This window comes from Stylophora pistillata, chromosome 5 (assembly GCF_964205215.1).
Source record: "Stylophora pistillata chromosome 5, jaStyPist1.2, whole genome shotgun sequence".
NCBI lineage: Eukaryota > Metazoa > Cnidaria > Anthozoa > Scleractinia > Pocilloporidae > Stylophora > Stylophora pistillata.
This window is the reverse complement of record NC_142523.1, coordinates 39643197-39662502: the sequence shown is the minus strand read 5'-3', so window position 1 is coordinate 39662502 and position 19306 is coordinate 39643197. Positions and strand designations below refer to the sequence as shown.

Genomic DNA, 19306 nt, shown 5'->3' with positions numbered 1-19306 from the left:
CCGGTTTTCGTCATTTTACTGATCTATCCCTCTAACAACGGTTGCAAGAAATCATGGGAAATATTCCTTATCGTCCTATCATGGTCTCCCCCTGCACGGACACTTTTAACCCTCGCATACACTTTTTCCCTTTTTTGCCCACTGATCACGAGATTGCTCATCAGTGGAGTGGGAACCCATTTTCATGGGATCCCACACATCAACACCAAAGGAAGCCACAAAGGTTGCTAGTGAAACTACTGATTCATATATTTAATACAATACAAAAAAGAAAACAAGCCACACACTTCTCGCGAGATTAGGAAACGTTTCTCTTGGTGTTGTGGTGCGGCATCGTTTCCATAAAAATTCTTAAATTGGTTGCACCTGTAAAATTCACTTTTAGCAGTGTAAGCTGCTAAATGTAGTCTTGCCAAAGCTCCCCGCAAAGTGTTGTAAAGTGCATTAGAACATAATCTTATGGAGGATGCACTGTATATATATGCATCATTATCACTATCATCTCTCTTTTTTTTCCTTAACAGCAAACTGAAGAGCAACTCGATAACAATCCATAAGTGCCTTATTTTAGCGGTCTTCGTCGCTGAGCTGACGTTCCTTTTGGGAATCAATAGAACAGCGGATCAGGTTGGTAGAATTACAAGGCCAACGTATGTTTACGGTTGTTTTTCTCTCTAGATTTCTTTCAGCGAATTACTGCCTAGGGGGAAAGCAAATCAACAGAGAGACCTGTAAATTCAAGGGCGATTTTAACAGCGCGCACTAGATTTCAGTTTAAGCTCTCAGTGAAATTTATGAAGATATATATAACTCCCGGAGCGTTATTTACGCTCTTGAGCAAGGAGCTTTTCACATATTTTGGTTACGAATGTAACTATTTGCCTTAGGGTCGTTTTCGCTAGCCGTGTCTAAGTATTTTCACGCTAAACTAAAGCAAATTGCGCTAATGCGGTTGCAAAGTGTGTAAAACGCATGTAAACTCCTTGAAAAAATCGTGAAAGTGGATGTATGGCAACGTTTACTTAAAGGATGCGTTTACGCACGTAAACGTTTATTTCAACGAACGTGTTCACGTTCACTTGCGTGGACAAAAACGCGACGGTGGAAATCTAGCTTTAGTCTTCTTTACAGCACACTAGTTTGGCTTCTAATCTTACGACGATGCTTTTATTTTTTTCATTGCAGAGATTGTGTCAGTTGATCGCCATAGTGCTGCATTATTTCTTCAGCGCTTCTTTTTCGTGGATGTTCGTCGAAGGTCTGCACATGTATCGCAGGCTCAAGGAAAAGAGGAATATAGACACTGGAAAAATGTCTTTCTATTTCTTTATGGGGTGGGGTAAGTCATGTTACTGTTCTCCAACTGGGAGATTAACCCTTAACTGGTAGAAATAATTAACAGGTAATTTCTTTCCATGATAGCCTACATTATCCAGTAAATAGGCGATGAGAATACTCAAAGTTATCAGTTAGAATGATGTTATGTTGACATAACACCAAACTCTTGCTACTTATTTACTAGGAAATGTGTAGCAACCAGAGATGAGAATTAACGATCAGATATTGGAGTTCATGAGTTTACTTTCAAGAGTTGTAAGCGGGCATTTTTAAGGAGGGGGGGGGGGGGGGAGAGAAGGGACTGGTACATGAAACCTATCTTAAGTCGCATACTTGTAATATTCACTCACCATCATCAATTTGAAGATAGCGTTTCACAATTCACACTTTTTACTAAAATAATTGAATACTCGAACCATAAAACACGGATTTCTGTGAAACTAGTGCAGAGGTTTGAACTCTGTTGTTTTTTTCTCAGGATGTCCTGCTATTGTGGTTGGGATTTCCGCTGGCCTGGCGAACGAGGGCTATGGGAACCAGCGATTGTAAGTAACCTTTGTAGACAGAGCTGAATAATGAAATGCTACGTCAGAGGGTATGCGGTCAACAACACGGGCTCAAGAGTCCTAGGTCTAAAATTTAGCGACATTAGCGGAAAATAATAAGGGCTGACTTTTAAAACCGGGGAACTCTGTTTTCGTCGAAGGCACTTTCCTATTTCCAAAGGTTTTAAGGAGAACATTAATTTTTTAAAACTTTTAGGGGGTGTACCAAGTTTATGGAGGTTGTTCTGTAAAAGAAAAGCGGCAAGGAAAACGACGCCTCGAAGCAACAGAATAGGAAATCAACCATGCGAACGACTCAAAATCCGTGTTTCCGCGGCAAAACCTAGCGCATGCGTATACGTTATTCAGCTCTGTCACCTTTGTATGGTCACTGAGTGAAACCTTTTACTAGTCCCCGAAAACAGTTTGTTCATATTTTTAAGACTCCCAGACTTAGAGTGATAATTTTGTTGCAGTATTTGACCATCGTATACAAGACCCGCTGGGTCTCCCCCCCTGAAAACCATGTGATCCTCCCCCTTCCGGTCCCTCTAAATTTCTGGTTATTTGACTTTTTTTTTTCCCAGCTGTTGGATGTCGACAGATGGAACACTTATTTGGACCTTTACGATCCCGATCATTATCATTGTCGCGGTAAGTAGCTTCACAAACGGTCCCAATACTGACACCATATATCAATATTACCGAGCGAATTCAAAATCTCTTCAGAATATCCAGTGGCATCTCTAGAAAGCTGAACTCTCACTCTTTTCTTCCTCCCACACTCCCCCCCCCCCTCCCCTGCGGTGTTGCCATCTGTCTGGTCTGTTCAACCTTTTTGTGTTCCTTCCCAGACAATCGTGACTTCCCATGAGTGACCAAGACAGAACTTCTCCTTATAATATCAATACAATATCAAGCAGACAAGTGATGAGAATAAAGAAAAATATCAACTAATAATAATAATAATAATAATAATAATAAATAAATAAATAATAAACAGTTTAACGTGGAGAAACACTTAGCTAGAGCTAGTTTACAGGTTTTCCACCAAACAACTGAAACAAATAAATAAATTGAAAATAACATGATTAAGAATCCCAACTGGCCGAAGGCAAACCAGTTGGCTATATTACAAGCATGGCCAGGAGATTATATGTTGATCCAAACCAAATTCTCTGAACTAACGTCATAAGAATTATATGGCAGACAGCAGTGAGAATTATTAATGAGATCTTAGAAGTAAAATGGTTCGTGTCCAGTGTCCACTTTACCGATCTGTCCTCGCTCTGTTTTCCCTTCCAATTCCCCATGCACAATTCCCCTGCAAATACCGAATTGATGAACAGTAGCACAACAATATTACGTATTTCTTGTTGTGATCAATGAAACAGTTCTATCCTCAATGACATCCTTTAGCGCACTTAACATGATGTTGCCACGGCGATCAGATCATAAACAGTTACAGAAAGATGAGGGTCTAAAATTTCTCATTTTTACGCACAAATTTTATTGAGTGGAATGGTGCAGCATTTAAACATCATCACATTTATTGATTTAGTACGTCATGTTGCTCATTGATTTTTTTTTTTTTTTTTTAATTATCATCGCAGCTCAACACACTCGTCTTTATCATGGCGTTGTTCATGTCACTTAAAAAACAATCAAGAAAGAGACGACGTCGCCATCACCACCATCACCATGACGACGACGAACAGTCTAACTTAACGTAAGATAATTTTTTTTGACTGAATTATAAGCGTACCAATCGTCTTCTGCTAAAGCCTGGTTTTCACTAGAGGCGTAATCACAAACCTAAGTATAGCAGCTCCTATTTCACCGTGAAAACGGCCCTCGACACAAGTATACATATCGCAAGCAGAAGTAGATAATGACTGGTCTGTTATGTTTTTAACTGGATATTTCGTTGTCCATTTATACATGAGTTATTTATCTATCTTTGTTTTTATCACTTCAGTGCTGGATTACGAGCTACAGCCGGTCTCCTCCCCCTGATAGGAGTTTCTTTCGCCTTCGCCATTTTGATGGTCAATGAAGATTTAGAAACTTTCCACTACGTCTTTGCTGCCTTCACGTTCTGCCAGGTTAGAATCACTTCCGGCAGTGAAGTGCCCTGTTCTTCAGAGAGCAGTTTTTAATCTAATGTGAAGAGGCAGTGGAGGATTTCATTGATCCAGTTGTTTTTTGCTGCTAAAACTGGGATCACTTTGCTTTTAAGCCGTCAGCAGAAGATCAAAATTTTCGTTACATTTAACCCTTACTCACCCAAACTTCTTCAAAACTGGGTCGAAGAGTTTGAAACAACGGATTAAGAAAGCGTATCCAAAAAATTTAATTCAGTGCCTGAACACATATGATCAATAAGATGCGAATCGCTTGTTTCCTTTTCACTTTCAACTCTGAAAAGGATTCGTCGTGAAATTTATGAAAGCTGAATACCTTGAATTTAGAGAGTTGTAGTCCTTTCGTTAATGAAAGTCGATCGATAAGCGACAAATTTATGATGAGCTTGTCTCGTTCACAGGGCCTGTTTATACTAGTGTTTTATCTTATACTGGACAAGACGGTGAGTGACATATTATTTTTGAAGATTCAATTCGACTTAATCGGTGCGAAATATTCGATTCACTTCCCACGATACCAATCTTGCGTTATTTTAAAAACCTTCAGGTTCGGAAGGAGTTCAAGAATGTATACATGCGCTGGAAGACTAAGGACAAGACATACGGGATACAGAAACCCACGCAACATTTTGTAAGAGGAATATTCACCCTTTTTACGTCTCTGTGTTGAACATCCCCCTCCCTTAGTACCTACGCAAGATTTGTTTTTCCGTCTCTGTGCTTAACCTCCCCCTCCCTTAGTACTTACGCAAGATTTGTTTTTCCGTCTCTGTGCTTAACCTTCCCCTCCCTTAGTACCTACGCAAGATTTGTTTTTCCGTCTCTGTGTTTAACCTCCCCCTCCCTTAGTACCTACGCAAGATTTGTCTTTCCTTTTCTGTGCTGAACGTCCCCCTCCCTTAGTACCTACGCAAGATTTGTTTTTCCGTCTCTGTGTTTAACATCCCCCTCCCTTAGTACCTACGCAAGATTTGTTTTTCCTTTTCTGTGCTGAACATCCCCCTCCCTTAGTACCTACGCAAGATTTGTTTTTCCTTTTCTGTGCTGAACATCCCCCTCCCTTAGTACCTACGCAAGATTTGTTTTTCCGTCTCTGTGTTTAACATCCCCCTCCCTTAGTGCCTACGCAAGATTTGCTTTTCCGTCTCTGTGCTTAGCCTCCCCCTCCCTTAATACCTATGCAAGATTTGTTTTTCCGTCTCTGTGCTTAATCTTCCCCTCCCTTAGTACCAACGCAAGATTTGCTTTTCCGTCTCTGTGCTTAACCCGCCCTTTCCTGTCCTGAAATGAGACAATCTAAATTCATTGTTTCATCTTCTATCCCAAGCAAGGTTTGTTTTTAACCAACTTTTCTCCACTTCTTGACCCTTTTTCAAAAGATCATTTCATAGTCTGCCATATCGTCAACCCTTTTCGTCTTTCAGCTAATCTTTCAACCGACCCAACCTCTCCCGTTTTTGGGGTTATGTCAGTTTTTGGCTGTCCCATTTCTCTCGCTTGTCACATCGGTTCAAAATTTACTATCACCTACCAAGTAAACAAGTAAGCTTTCCTTAACCCGTTAACTCCCTGACGTGATTAATTTTTAACTTCTACTTGTGTATCCATTATGTTATCTTGTAACTACGTTATGAGAAAAGAAAGTCATTTCAGTCGGAGAATATCATTATGATGTAACAACGAACTCTTCCTTCTAACTTACAAGGAAATGTAAAGTGGTATGAGAGGTGAATTTCTAATTGGATCTTGGGATTTAAAGGGTTAAAGAAGAATAGCCAAACACAAGTTCACTTTGGCTTTGTAATTCCCATTTATCAATCTACCTATTTCTCCTCCCTTTTTTCTTTTCCCATTTTTCAATTCATGCACCCTCCCTCCCCTTCCTGTTCGAATTCGCGGGACCATTGCATTTTCTTGCGTTCCACCTTCTTTCAACCGACTTACTGATTCGTTCTCTCTTGCTTCACCTGTGTAACGAAAGGCCCTGCTTCCGTTTGTCTCCTCAGAAACGCTCCTTTCACCCTGGCGAGACAGCTCCTCTCCGTTCCCCATACGATTTTGACGACGAAGGAAACGCTACCAGCACGTCTACAACAGAACCATCCAGCAGCGGTTTCCGTAGCAGCGTAACGAGTCAGTTTACCACGGACAACAGTGTCACAGATACCATAGGGGATGAAGACACCAGCGTACCAGGTGTGTGTTTGAAATGTCATATATTTTAGATATATCAACAAAGTTGAAGTGGTAAAGAGAACAGCCTGAGACGAACGCGAAGGGAGTGGGGAGTGGGGGGGGGGGGGGAGGGGGAGTAAGAAGGAGGCCTTAGGATGTTATAATTTGGATATATCAACAAAGTTGAAGGGGTAAAGAGAACAGCCTGAGACGAAAGCGAAGGAAGTGGGGGGGAGGGGGGAGGGGTAAGAAGGAGGCCTTAGGTTGTTATAATTTGGATATATCAACAAAGTTGAGGTGGTAAATTGGCCACCGTAACGATTACAAAAGCTGACGTTTCGAGCGCTAGCCCTTCGTCGGAGCGAATAGAGGAATTGTGGGTTGTGTGTGCTTTTAAAGGCAGAGAATGGAGCTACGTTATTGGTGGGAACATGGCAGCGAGAAAAACAAGAATAAATTAGTGGAATGGAAAGCGTTCGTTGATCCCTGTGGGATTTAGACTGCCTGTTTGAAAGATGAGCTTTGGTTCATATCATTTAAATCAGCTCCATAAATTCCCTTCAGTGTCTATGTAAAGAAAATATGTTCTAAGTAAATTACAGCGCTTTCTTTTTGACACTAAACGATGGAACGTACATCCAGGGTTCACCCTGGGGACCAAAGAGAAGTGCTCCCTGATTAAATGTGTCTCTTCAGTCGGGTAGGAAGAGCGTTATTTTTTTATTATAATTTTTTTTTTTCATGAAGACCAAATTTGTTTAACCATTAACGGCAGGATTCCCTTCAATAGAGTCGTCCTGAAGGAAATGTTCCCTTGAAGTTTATATTTTTCCCTTTTAATTTCTAGCAGCTTTCATCCCGCAAGCCAAAGAATAGGTTGTGGTACAGTTCTTCCATTCTGGGAACTAATATTTCATTGCTTGTTTTAATTTCAGATGGAAAATCGCCAAGGGCCAAGTACCCCGATAATCCTGAACTCGGTAAGATTTTATACTAAAACAGTGGATATCGTCGAAGGTGCGCCCTGATTGGCTACTCAAACTCCAAATACTCAGGGGTTAGGTGAACAAGAATGGGTGAAATAGACACGTAAATCTGATTCCGCTTCAAGTTTAAACAGTGACTTACATATCCCGTTTTCTTTTCTCTTGAATCTGTAGAGCGAGCCAGGAAAATATGGGAACAGACGGATAAATCAGGTAATGTTTTTAAGACAATAGAAGCATAAATCATTCGAAGTGTTTTTTTTTTTTTTTTTCCATGTTTATTGACTGGGCGCCCACCACGTGACCCGTAACTACTCACTACCTACAAATCGTACCCTCTTACTACTCGTGTGTAGCTGTGTTCATGTTCGTCCGTGGAAAATGACAGATTGCTTCCATGTGCTGAAAGCGTGATTTAAAAAATAAAAAAAGGTATTTGCACATCAATATTCATGTTTTTCCACTGATCGCCTTTTTCAATAATTTTCTTTTCCAGAGGTCAGCACCACCCAACCAGAGTCATCTTCCGAAGACGAAGAGGAGCGGCCTTCCTCGCTTGGTCTCCCGTCTGATTCCTCCGAATCCGAAGATGACCTAGGTACAAAGCACATGACTCTGTCGTATTATTTATACTTCTCGTAAATTTTTTATGAACTTTATTTTGGATCACTTAAATGTAGTCTGTTTAGTTGTATGGCAGATGAGAGTAATTTCCAATCTGCCACAACAGCGTGTACACGCGCCCTACGCTCTAAGAAAGAGTGTCGAAGCATTCGAAGAAGCTAATCTATCTTGACGCTGTTACAGACCGCCAAAAAGTTGAGCATGTTAACATAGCAAATTCTGTGTTCCAAACAATAATACTTCTTTACTGGTGCATTTACCACAACGAATAACTAGAATCTCTTTGGCGAGTGTCTAACCGTTTTCTTTCTTTCTTAGTTCCGAGTGAGAACGGGTGGCCGAAGGATAAAACTCCAAAGAAGAAACGTCGAAAAGGTTGGAAAATAAATAATTTTTTAAAGTATAGCTAGCCACGTTAAGAGCGCTTAACAATCTTACCTCTTTATTCCTAAGACTGACTGACATCTAATTTCTCCTCGAAACATCACCCAAAAATTACACAGTAAGGTAACGAGAATAAACGAAATGATCACTGACTGAAAAAGCTCTTGATTGTTAAACAAATTCTCCTTGTCAGCATCTTAGGAAATGAATAGAGAACAATATGGAGAATATACATACTGATGTCATAGTGGAAAGGGTGAAACATTCATATCTACCCTCGGTTAGCTTTTAAGTTCAACAACTTTGTCCCAAGATCTGTATTTTAACGAAAACTTCTTACTCGTTTCTTCCTTTATTTCCAGCTCCTTTCTACGCTTCGGATGGACCCATGCATAGCACACCGATGGGTGAGTGAATAAAGTACATTAACGTTCACGTAATGCTTTGATTGTGTTAACCACTTTCCCACGTCAGAGCACGTATCTGATTTTAAGATTTGACTCAGTTCTTGCCCAGTCAGATCACGCCGTCTCTTTTTTAATTGATTACTTTAGCAATTATGTTTTAAGAAATTTATTCCTTTTTTCTTGTTCCCATCTTCCTTTGCCAACCTCGTCACAGAAACGACACCCGAAGAAGAGCCGTTAAGAGAACCTGAATCGGAATCTTCCGACACCGGTGACGAAGAGTTACCGACAATGGATCGTAAGAAGGATCGTCATTCGTTCAAAGCCGTCCCCGAGATTATACAGGACAAGGGGGTGTCAGGTTCGGCGGCCACTTCCGATACGACTCCATCTGTGGACAGCAGCTTGAAAAAGAAGCCTCTGAAGTCAGCTCTCAAGAAACCTAAGAATCCTGTTCCTATTCCTGTTATGGAAGAGCTTAATGATGACGGTGACGATGACGATGATAAGTCACTCAGGTAATGATTTATTTACCTCAAAAAAAATTTCCAAGGTCTGATTCTTAATTCTCCCTTTTAGCTGTTACATTTTCAGACGAGAATTTGGTGTGAGACCAAGATACCAACTTGTACCTGATAAATGGGTACCGGCAAATCTAATGCTGGGGGGTAACCCTGCGTTGGAGTGGCATCCCATCCAGGGGGGAGTAGAAATACTCCTAGTCGCTTCATGCTACAGAAACCGGAGTTAAGCACCAGTCTAATGGGCCACTAGGCTCTTAAACAGACTTTACCTTTTTACCTTACCTAATAAATTTGAGTATTGTCACTACCTGTTTGCTGGATAAAGTGTGGACGTTTAAGGAAGAAGTTACACGAAAACCATTTCTGGGAGTTAACTCGTCAACTGCTGAACAAGAGAGACTGATGCATGATGGGAGGAAAAACCCATTTGCCATTTCCTAAGTCAAACCTTAGAATATATAATTCAACTCAATGTATTTATAAATAGTAGTCTCTCGAACAGAAGTCAGTATTTCGAAACGTCCGCGAAAAGGCTAAACTGATGTTTCCTGATTGTTTTTAGTCATGTTGCACATCAACCCGCATATAACGGCCATCTTTCTGCAACGGCCTCTTTTGTTTCCAAGGTGACCATCAGGTGGAAACTGGGGCTTTAAAGAAAGTCGGTTAGCGGCGGTGTAGCGCCGCCATAAGACCTAAAATCTGATTGTCAACTCCCCCCTGTAACTGCTGCACATTTCCTTATAAATTAGTCACGTGAATTTCTTATTTGATTAAGATAACAACTTCTACTAGATAGGTTTAAATCTTCCTATGAAGTGATTGCTGAATTTTGTATGGATATTATAGGGAGAAGTTACAAGTTGATCACTTCTGTGATTTAAAGGGTTGAGTGTACGAGTAGATTCGAGTGTTTGGGTTTGGCCTCACTGCACACCATCGGCAGCCGCATGTTCAAAAAGTTAGGGAACTTCTGTAGAAGGCTGACTGTATCTTCCCGTCTGTATCATCCTTATCAACCATTAACCACTTGTGTTAATATTTTTGTCTGCCATAGCACTGATCGACATCATCATCATCATCATCACCACAAGGACAAACATCGACACCGCCGAGACAGACCACGGTCCCGTGCGAGCTCCGCGTCTAGCGATCAGAAGGAGAAAAAACGCAGATTTAGAAAGAAAGGTTCCAAGAAGAAGGAGACGTTAGTACAGCTTGATGGAGAGGAATACCGAGTGCAAGCTGGCGACCAGTCAGTGTAAGTTTGTCATTTGCATTTCAAGAAGTGATAATTTGGATATATCAACAAAGTTGAAATGGTAAATTGGCCACCGTAACGATTACAAAAGCTGACGTTTCGAGCGTTAGCCCTTCGTCGGGCTAACGCTCGAAACGTCAGCTTTTGTAATCGTTACGGTGGCCAATTTACCATTTCAACTTTGTTGATATATCCAAATTATTTCGTTACCCCAACCGACGCAGCCCCAAACAGTTTCTTTCGAAACTATCAGCCTTTATTCAAGAAGTGAAAGTTTTTTTTTTAAGTCCAAGCTCGTTGCAAGACCAAAGAATATCTCACTTCATTTCCAAGTTTCTCTTAACCTCTTGGTCCCTAAGCGTAACTAGCATCTTATTTCTCCAAGAAAATATGAAAGAAATAAGACAGAGTCCCCGTCTTGCTTATTTCATGAACTCACAGAAGGCTTTCAAAACTGCTGATTCTAGCAGTGTGCCGGACGCCTGTCATTTATGAACTTGTAATGGCCTGTCGCACCGCAGTCTCGTAGCGCGGTGTCAAGAGCATCGGAGAGCGCAATCCTAGGGTCTGAGGTTTGATTCCTCACGGGGACCCAGAATATTCTCTTTGTCCTAAGTTCGTGACAAGACGAAAAACATCTTTCGTCAAGTGGTCGTGATTATTTACAGGTTTTTCATCTAGTCCTGAACCTTTTTAAGGTTATTTTTCTTCATCATCTCTCTAGCTTGTACAGTTTTCTGTGGCACGAGAGAACCTTTTTGAACTAAATTGAAACCTGGAGGAAAGGAATTGAAAAGAATTGTTCATTCTCGACTTAAGCATTCTCAGTTTTCACTAAATTCCAACGAAACAAAGAAAAGAAAAGGAAAGGACGCAGCAGAGTTGGCCAATTCGTAGGGGCTCCCCCCCCCTGAGGTCTGACAACTGTGACCATTCAAATGACAGTTGTTGAAGTATCGTTTAGATGTGCAGCTTGCATTGCTGCCCACTGTGGCTTTTCGAAGCTAGAGCTTGCTAATATTCAGTTGGATGTCTTCTGATCGTGTATCAAACTGTGCAGTGTTTTTTTCGTTGATACAACCTAACTGTTTAATCATTTAAATGAATGCTTGCTTGCAACGCGTTCGTGGGGTTCTGTTTTTCATCCTGCATAAGGCGTTGCTAGCTTAAGGGTTGCTTTAGCTTTTAAGTCTGTTGATGAAATCTAAGTGTACAAGGTTTTAAATAAAAGCTGCTGAACAGCACCTTCATAAGGTTTCTTTCCTTCAACTGTGCAAGGTGTTTTCGGCTTTTAGTTTGTTGATAAACTTGATGATCATCAGATAAAAGCGTGGAAGCAGTTCTTTCATGAAGCAGCGTTCGATCTGCTTTAAATAGTGGATTCAACTCTTCAGTTTGTTGAAAAAAATTCATGGCTGTGATTATTTCAAGAAAATATATTCATGAGAGATTTGACAAGGTTCTGTTTATGTTGCTCTGTATGGTGACTCTACACTGAAAGACCGTTTGTGAATCCATGGTGCATGCCTATTTTAATGAAAGCTATTGAACGGTGCTCTCACGTGGTTCTGTATGTTTTTGAACACTTCAAAAACTGAATCGATTTTTTAAAGTTTAAATTTTTTTATCCTTATGAGAGGGACAAAAGTGATTCACGAGAACTTTTCGAGGTAATAACGAAGTATTTAAACTATCCAAAACCGGAAATCTCTGATTGAGGTAACGCATGTTTACAAATTGCTGAGAGACTGTTGTTCAAGAGATCTCTTGTGGAGTTTTTTCGTCAGCTATAACCTTCGGTGAGTGACTTTTTTGTTAGAGGAACGACAACACCCTTTGTTGTGTATAAGAAGATTTAAAGACATTTGTCACGAGAATGGGAAAAGGAAAAATCTTGGTATCCCGTGAAGATTCCAACCCCAGGTAGTTCTATTTTGCTCGTGAGATGCGCAATTAGGTGGTTTTAGAGGACTTGTCAATTGGCATCCAAGACTATGTCGTAATTTTGTTTCTGAAACTCGTTCTGCATGCCTGTGGAATCAGAAATGTAGAAAAATAAGTGTTGTGTGCACTAAGAACGGGAAAGATAATAAATTCTAGCTCAGTTGTCGTAGAAAGACAGATGTTGAACGTGTGTTTGATAGAAATTTGTTGTGTTTTCGAGTTGTCTATTGTTAAATGTTCGTGATTGGAACAAAATACGAACTTCTGGCAGACGGAACCTCCTACGGGTTAAAAAATCTTGTACGTGCTTATTTTTTTCTAAGCTGATGTTGGCATTAATCTTTCACGTCACGTTTATCAGTACTCGCCGAATTTGTCACGGAGAACGTATCCGGGCCTTTCTGTTCTTTCTCATCTGTATTCCACCGAAAGACACGAGATTTTTCAAGCAAACTGATGTTCTCTCTAAATCTTTGACAGCCGACTTGAGCAGATCTTTCGTGTCGCATGTTGTTCAATGTGGTTTCTACTCTTCCCACTTTCTGTGGAGAAAAACTGGCTTGTAGCAAATGAAGTAGAAGCTATAGTCCAACATGTTTACTCAATTAAATTTGTATGCTGTATTAGGTGTTATTTTTGTGAATATAACTCGATTTCAGACTGCATTTTGAGCTAGTGACCCGCACTTCCACACAGTATTATTTTTTTTAACTGAGCAGGATAGTTCTAGCATTCAAACCTCTTGCTAAAAGCTTGGCGTGTGAAGATTCCAATGAAAGTTACCGAACAGCATTTTCATTTGCCTTTAATCCATGTTAATGTGGAAGGTTTTGTTCGCTTTGAGTTCGTCGATGACGTCCCGATATGGGAAAGCTAGTGAAAAATACTCACATGGTAGTTATTGCCTATTGCGTTGACAAGATACGAGAACGTGGCTTCCAAATTCTGTTTGTTGATATTTTTTAAGTCTCTTTTATTCGGAGAAATGAATTTTAAACTAATTTCGTGGTCAATTTTTTTTTTGTTATTATACTTTTTGTTTTTGTTTATTACTCTTCAATGTAAATTGCTTCAGCATATAACTTGAGCTTTGCGCGAAGCTCTCTAATAAGAAAAAGATTCGAATGAGGTTCGTGATTTTGCAGCAAGAAAGTTGCTCTGGGAACACTTGGGGCTGTGTAAACTCTTCGTAACGATTTTTAAAGTACGTATAAAGGACAGTTTGTTTAGACGAGCCATTTTTCCTGGGGCATATTTAGCTGTAGTATTGCTTTGATTTTGTGAACCTCGCTTGGGTCTTGCTTCGTAGGGGTCTATATCATAGAACGTTTTTAGCACCCTGTTGCGTTGTTGTTTTTGTGTACAATATGTAATTACATTTACTGGTTTTGTACACCCGAATCTCGCCAAAAGGCTAAAAATAAAAAGTACCGCTTAATTAACCCAAATTAACACATATGTTTTGTGATAACGACCAACGTTAACGAGACAAAAGAAATGTTTGCTTTCCCGCGGTCAGGGCATCGTGTGGCGACCTACTGCACAGATTAGGTCTTTGATTTTTTTGTTCGAGGTCTTAGTAAGGGAGCTTTACGCACTTCTTTCCTGCTGCGAAACCCAGCGGTTTTCTCTCTCATTACATATAATAATGGTTGAACAATACGGATCACAACAGCTGCCAAATGATAAACAAGGATTTGTTTTAATATTCGCGCTAATGAGTTTAATAGACTTTTTTCACATTCCCTTCCCATCACTAGTTTATTAGTTGTTAAGTTTAAGAAATTGTCTTAGAAATAGTTCTTTGCTTGCACTTTAATTGCAAAATCGGTTTTTCTACGAACAAACGCTGCATTAATCACAGGCAGTGCATAGTTTTGCCTCAGTGGGAATTTGATCACAAATCTTGTAGCCTCTAGATTATTCTGTTGAAGTTGTAAACTTGTAAGTTGTGTTCCCGCAGTGCCTAATTCAATCGTGGACAAAAAGCTCTTGTGCGCCCTGTTAGGGACAAAACTATTATTGAATAGAAGCAGGTTTGCCAGCTTTGTCAGTTTTCATTGTCCCGACACTTTGTCTGCTCCACAACAACTGGATTAACGACTTTTCTTTGTATTCTTGGCAGGTTTCAAGATTCCCAAGTCTAAGGAATTATCTGGTGGGTATTTTTCTATTCTTATCGATTACTGGCGAGTTATTTTTCATCCTATTTGAGGTCTTTCTGCATCGTTAAGCAGCGGTGGGATTGAAAATTAGAGCTTACACGATAATGGATGATAAAAGCTACGGGTCAGTGGACTTTCAGGGGGGTTGTATGATCAACTATGCGTTTCAAACCGTAGACGAAACCACGAACTCTCGCTTGACTGAGCGAAATGTCTTTGTTTTCGCTCTGTTCTACTTCTAAGCGGACAGTCCGCTCAAACGGTTTGGTTTGAAGCTTTCACATTTGATTTGCGTTGACCAAAAACTGGCTCTATTGCTTTGTGCGTAGGCCTTGGCAAAATCAAGGTTCAAGTTTTTTATTTCAGCTGTTCTAGTTTTTTGTTTTGGCTTGTTTCCTCTTGTTTTGTTATGTTTTGTTTGAGAATGTTATTATGTTTGGACGGGTCGAGTAGGAAGAAAGAAAACAGTGTGAAAACATAGAAAATTGTTAATTGAATGGAAACTTTTTATCGAAGCCAATAGTTAACCGATCAGTGCCAGATAGACGACAGTAATACCAAAGTGCTTCCTCGTCTGTCCTTCTCTCCTCTCTCCCTTTTAAGATTTAAGATTAAGAGAATAAACTCCACTCCCCTTGCCACCACCAACTTGAATTACCAGCCAGCGATCTCCCTTTCCTTTCACAAAAAGAAAAAAAGGAGAAACTGAAAATTCAAGGTGTACTGCTTGAAATAGTTTAATTTCCTCCCCCACGTCGAGAAATTATAACGCCAGTTTGTTATCTCTTGCCCGTGTTTAAAGGTAATAGTAACCCTGTGCCTAAATTTGAAAATATGTTGGATTAAAGGAAGGGACTTCACTCATCCTTCCCTTAACTGTCGGCTTCTTTCTGATGGAAGATTTAGTGACCCACTGATGGAGTTTATTTAGTATTTTCTTCGATGCTATATATACAATATTGAGACTCGTCATTTATGTCCACGTGCTGTATCAGTTTCAGGCTAAGTACAACTTCCTTTCCCTTCCCCCGTTAAACTATTTTATTCCCTTTTTAAAATTTCTCGTAAATTCAAGACGGGAAAGTTTTTAAAAGCTTTGTTGCCACTTTTCTTAAGATTTCCTTTTTTTTATTTTCTAAAACTAAAATAAAGTTCTAGGGCTCTCCTGTTGTATTCCAGTTTAATAATCTTCTGTATTTGAATTCATCTTCCAACTTCCTTTGCTAGAAAGTCCCTGAATTTTGAACAATGCTCCAAAACGTGAGGTTTTGTTTTGTAAAAAGGTTATAGAGGCTTCCTTAAACCTTTCTTAGATATAAATATTTCCTTCCCTAAGCTTCCTTTTAAATTTTTACCAATGTATACGTGTTGTGATATGAATCTACGTGACGGAAGACTCTTTTGGATAGCGAATTAGCTAATATAAGCCAGAGCTTTGCAAATACGCACAAATTTAATATTTCCTCTCTCTCAAAATCCCTTCCATTTTTGTTCTACATCTCGTGTTGTGAGCGCAGTGATTTGCTTCCAATTCAAGCTGGTACGTTAGCTTCTACCTCCTCCTCTTTGGAATTTCCTTTTTGTCTCATCTTTTCTCTTCTATTTTGGTACTAGCTATAGTAATCATTCGGGAATTGAAAGTCAAACTTCCCGCTAGCAATTTAGATCAGTTCGTACGTGTTGTGATGTAAATCAGCTTGAGTAATGATAACTCTGACATCAAATAAACAAATATCAGCGAGTGCCTAGCAAACACTTGCAAACGTGATATTCCCTCTTCAGAAATCTCTTGCACGCGCGTTTTATATCTCGTGTCTCGAGCGCGCTAATTCTTGTACAAAGTTAGACTTACTAGATTCGCGAATTTTCTAGATATTAAGCCGACTTCCTGTATGAAATTCCCTTCTGCCTTTTATCGCTTTGTGCTTGGTTTTCATCTCTGTTATTAATCATACGTGAATTTATTATACATCCCGTGTGTATTAGAGTCTTTGAAATACCTTGTAATCTTCTTAGTTTGCAGCTCTATGTCAAGTTTCCTTTAATTGTTAACATGCACGTGTTTGCCATGGCTAAATCTGGACCTTGTTTCCCTTGTCGTAAATCAATTTTGAAGGATAACTTGGTCGTTTGTGATATTATTCGTCTGCTCGTTTATTGAAACTTGCCATTAACACAAGTGCTTATTTATCTCAAGTAAATTCCTCTATGGCGGTACTTTAGTGAAGTTTTTTATGCCTCCATTCCAAAAATTTCTAAATTGTTCTTGTCATGGTAATGGACTATCATTTACAAAGGAACATGTCCACTCTTGCACAAGTAACTAGACATAAATTTTCAAATATGCCCTCGACCAACTCATTAAAGATATCGTTCGGTGATTTCATGCTATTTGAGCAAAGTATCTGAGCAATTTGATCCCCCCTCCCCTCCCCTAGGCCCTTCACCCCTAACGCCTACGTTGTTTTCGGTTATTGTTGTGGTGGACTCAAACCTCCACGTATTGTCGATCTCTTCACCTTTCTATTTTTTTACTCCTGGGTCGTACAGCTTCTTGTAAGCTAAAATTAGAGAACTTATACATCCGGGAAAACGGCTTGCGGTATTTGTGGCTGAAAGGACGCTAACTTGTTTTGTGTCAACATGAACTGAAAGTTGAGTCTAGAGGCAAAGCTCGAAAATTTTTAAGTGTTAAACGCATAGTTTTCCACCCAACAATATGTTAACCTAAGAGAGTTTCGCTAAATTAATTATTATAAAGACCGCCGCCTGGTTAGCTCAATTGGGAGAGCGCCGGACTGCCGTGCGGGAGGTCGAGAGTTCAATACCGGCCGGACCAACACTCAGGGTCTTAAAATTAACTGAGAAGAATATGCTTCCTTTCTCAACATCAAGAAATGGTTAGATATTCTAGTCTTCTCGGATAGGGACGAATAAATGGAGGTCCCGTCTCCTGCAGGGTTAGGGGTAGGAGACGTTAATTTCCCACGCACGAGATTACTGTGTGATGGATGTCCTCCCCTGGGGTGGGATGGGTGGGAAAAGGTGAGGTCGTTACATGGACTAAAGCGGCTGCCAGAGGCGCCTGATAATGCTGACGTCCGATCTCAACCTTAGTAAATATTATTGTAAGCGCATTGAGATTCTTAAATGCGTATTAAGAACGTTCATTATTATTATTAAGAGGAAGCATGCTTCGAAGTGCAGTGCAGAAAAAAATGCCCATATTAAATTTTTAAAAAATGCTCATATTGAACACGTGTAGGTTACACAGAAACTTGAGTAAAAACGTTTATTTGTAATGATATGTTCTATTTTATATTTTTCGACTTTTTCGTCATGATTAATATAAGTTTAAGTAATATTTTCAGAGTGTGTTCCTATTTTTTACTGTCCCAATCTAGAACCAGTCGTCATGACAAAATTTTTTTTTCTATATTCTCAGTTTTGTTCATTTATTTATTTATTTATTTTTGCTTCTTTCTTACAGGGTTCGACAACTAGACAAAACACATGCAGAACGTAACAAAAGTTTGGTACTCTTGAATTCAACAAGCTTTTGTTTAGCCAGAGTGATAAGCCTTTTGTATTTAAGATTTCAAAACTTACCTCGAAAATGGTTTGTTTTACTAGCCGTAAGTGAACATTCATTTCGTAAATCCGACATGCTTTACCCAAGATTAAAAAAATCCTTTTTTTTTTCTTGAGAAGCAATTTAGTTTGCTCCTCTTTTTTATCTGGTTTGTAAAACCTTTAATATTGTACATATGTTCTTACCTATATTTAGCGCAGATTTCTCAACCTTTTTTAAAATGAATTTTAGAAGCAGGTTTTTCTTACAAACCGCTTGTAAGCTTTTTAGACCAGCTGGGAAAAATATTTTTATCAAAGCTCGACATGATTGCAGTATTTTCGTACCGTGAAATTTTAATTAGATATCTCAAAGTTTCAAATTGCAAATGGAATATAATTTATTACTACTGTTGTTACACTCATTTGCTTGGAAAGGAAAAAAAAATTCGTATTTTAGCTAAGGTTTTAACTACGGCGAAAGTGGAGGTGAGTTCTCCGAATAAACATTCTTAGTTTACATGTGAGCGCTTTGAAAATGCCTAAAAATATACACGCCGATAACAAATTTCCTAGCTTGTTTAGCTTAAGATTTGTTGTAGCCAATTCTAAATTGAACTTTCAGTACGTAATGAAATCAAAACACCCGAGCATAGACAATAGCAAGACTCCATTTGATCTTTTGCGAAGGTGTCCGATGAGTTATTTATTTTACTTCCAGTGTGTTTGGTTTCAAAGCAATTTCTAAAAAGAGAAATTACTTCTTATGTACATTTTTTTTACCTCGAAGCAATTTCTAAAAAGTAGAAAATACTTCTTATGTACATTTTTTTCGTTTCAAAGCAATTTCTTTAAAGAGAATTACTTCTTATGTACATTTTTTGCTGATGGAACGTGTGAATAAAATAAAAAATGCATGTCGATTTGATTTTACTTGCTTCTTTGATATCACTATCCTAAAACAAGTATCGGCTTGCCTTAAGTTAAAAGTCGCTAATTACATCGCTAGTGTTTGCCGAAATAATTACTTTTACTTTTACAGTGATCACTGTATTGTATTTGAAACATCGGTCTACATGCGGCAACATTAAACATTTCAAAACGCAAGGGAAAAATGAAGTTTCATCGTAGAAAAAAGTGTATCGTGTCGCTTTTGTGAAGAAATTCCGCTCTCCCGCGGAATAAAATGGCTAAATGTCGAATTCTTTCTCTTGCCGCCAAATGAATTGTTCAGTTTTG

General features: G+C 39.3%; 1 protein-coding gene across 1 annotated transcript in view; it reads left to right on the top strand.

Moving 5' to 3' along the window:
* Positions 1-18995, top strand: part of LOC111335971 (cadherin EGF LAG seven-pass G-type receptor 1-like) — a 44410-nt gene extending 25415 nt beyond the window's left edge. Inside the window, exons 22-39 of the mRNA XM_088762161.1 lie at positions 525-627; positions 1186-1339; positions 1817-1883; positions 2471-2537; positions 3497-3612; positions 3862-3988; positions 4429-4470; positions 4575-4658; positions 6034-6223; positions 7138-7182; positions 7363-7401; positions 7685-7786; positions 8131-8187; positions 8559-8603; positions 8818-9121; positions 10185-10388; positions 14458-14490; positions 17988-18995. Of these exons, the coding sequence (XP_088618287.1) occupies positions 525-627; positions 1186-1339; positions 1817-1883; positions 2471-2537; positions 3497-3612; positions 3862-3988; positions 4429-4470; positions 4575-4658; positions 6034-6223; positions 7138-7182; positions 7363-7401; positions 7685-7786; positions 8131-8187; positions 8559-8603; positions 8818-9121; positions 10185-10388; positions 14458-14479 (1768 nt within the window). The 3' untranslated portion in view covers positions 14480-14490; positions 17988-18995. The remainder of the gene's footprint in view (positions 1-524; positions 628-1185; positions 1340-1816; positions 1884-2470; positions 2538-3496; positions 3613-3861; positions 3989-4428; positions 4471-4574; positions 4659-6033; positions 6224-7137; positions 7183-7362; positions 7402-7684; positions 7787-8130; positions 8188-8558; positions 8604-8817; positions 9122-10184; positions 10389-14457; positions 14491-17987) is intronic.
* Positions 18996-19306: the final 311 nt, after the last annotated feature.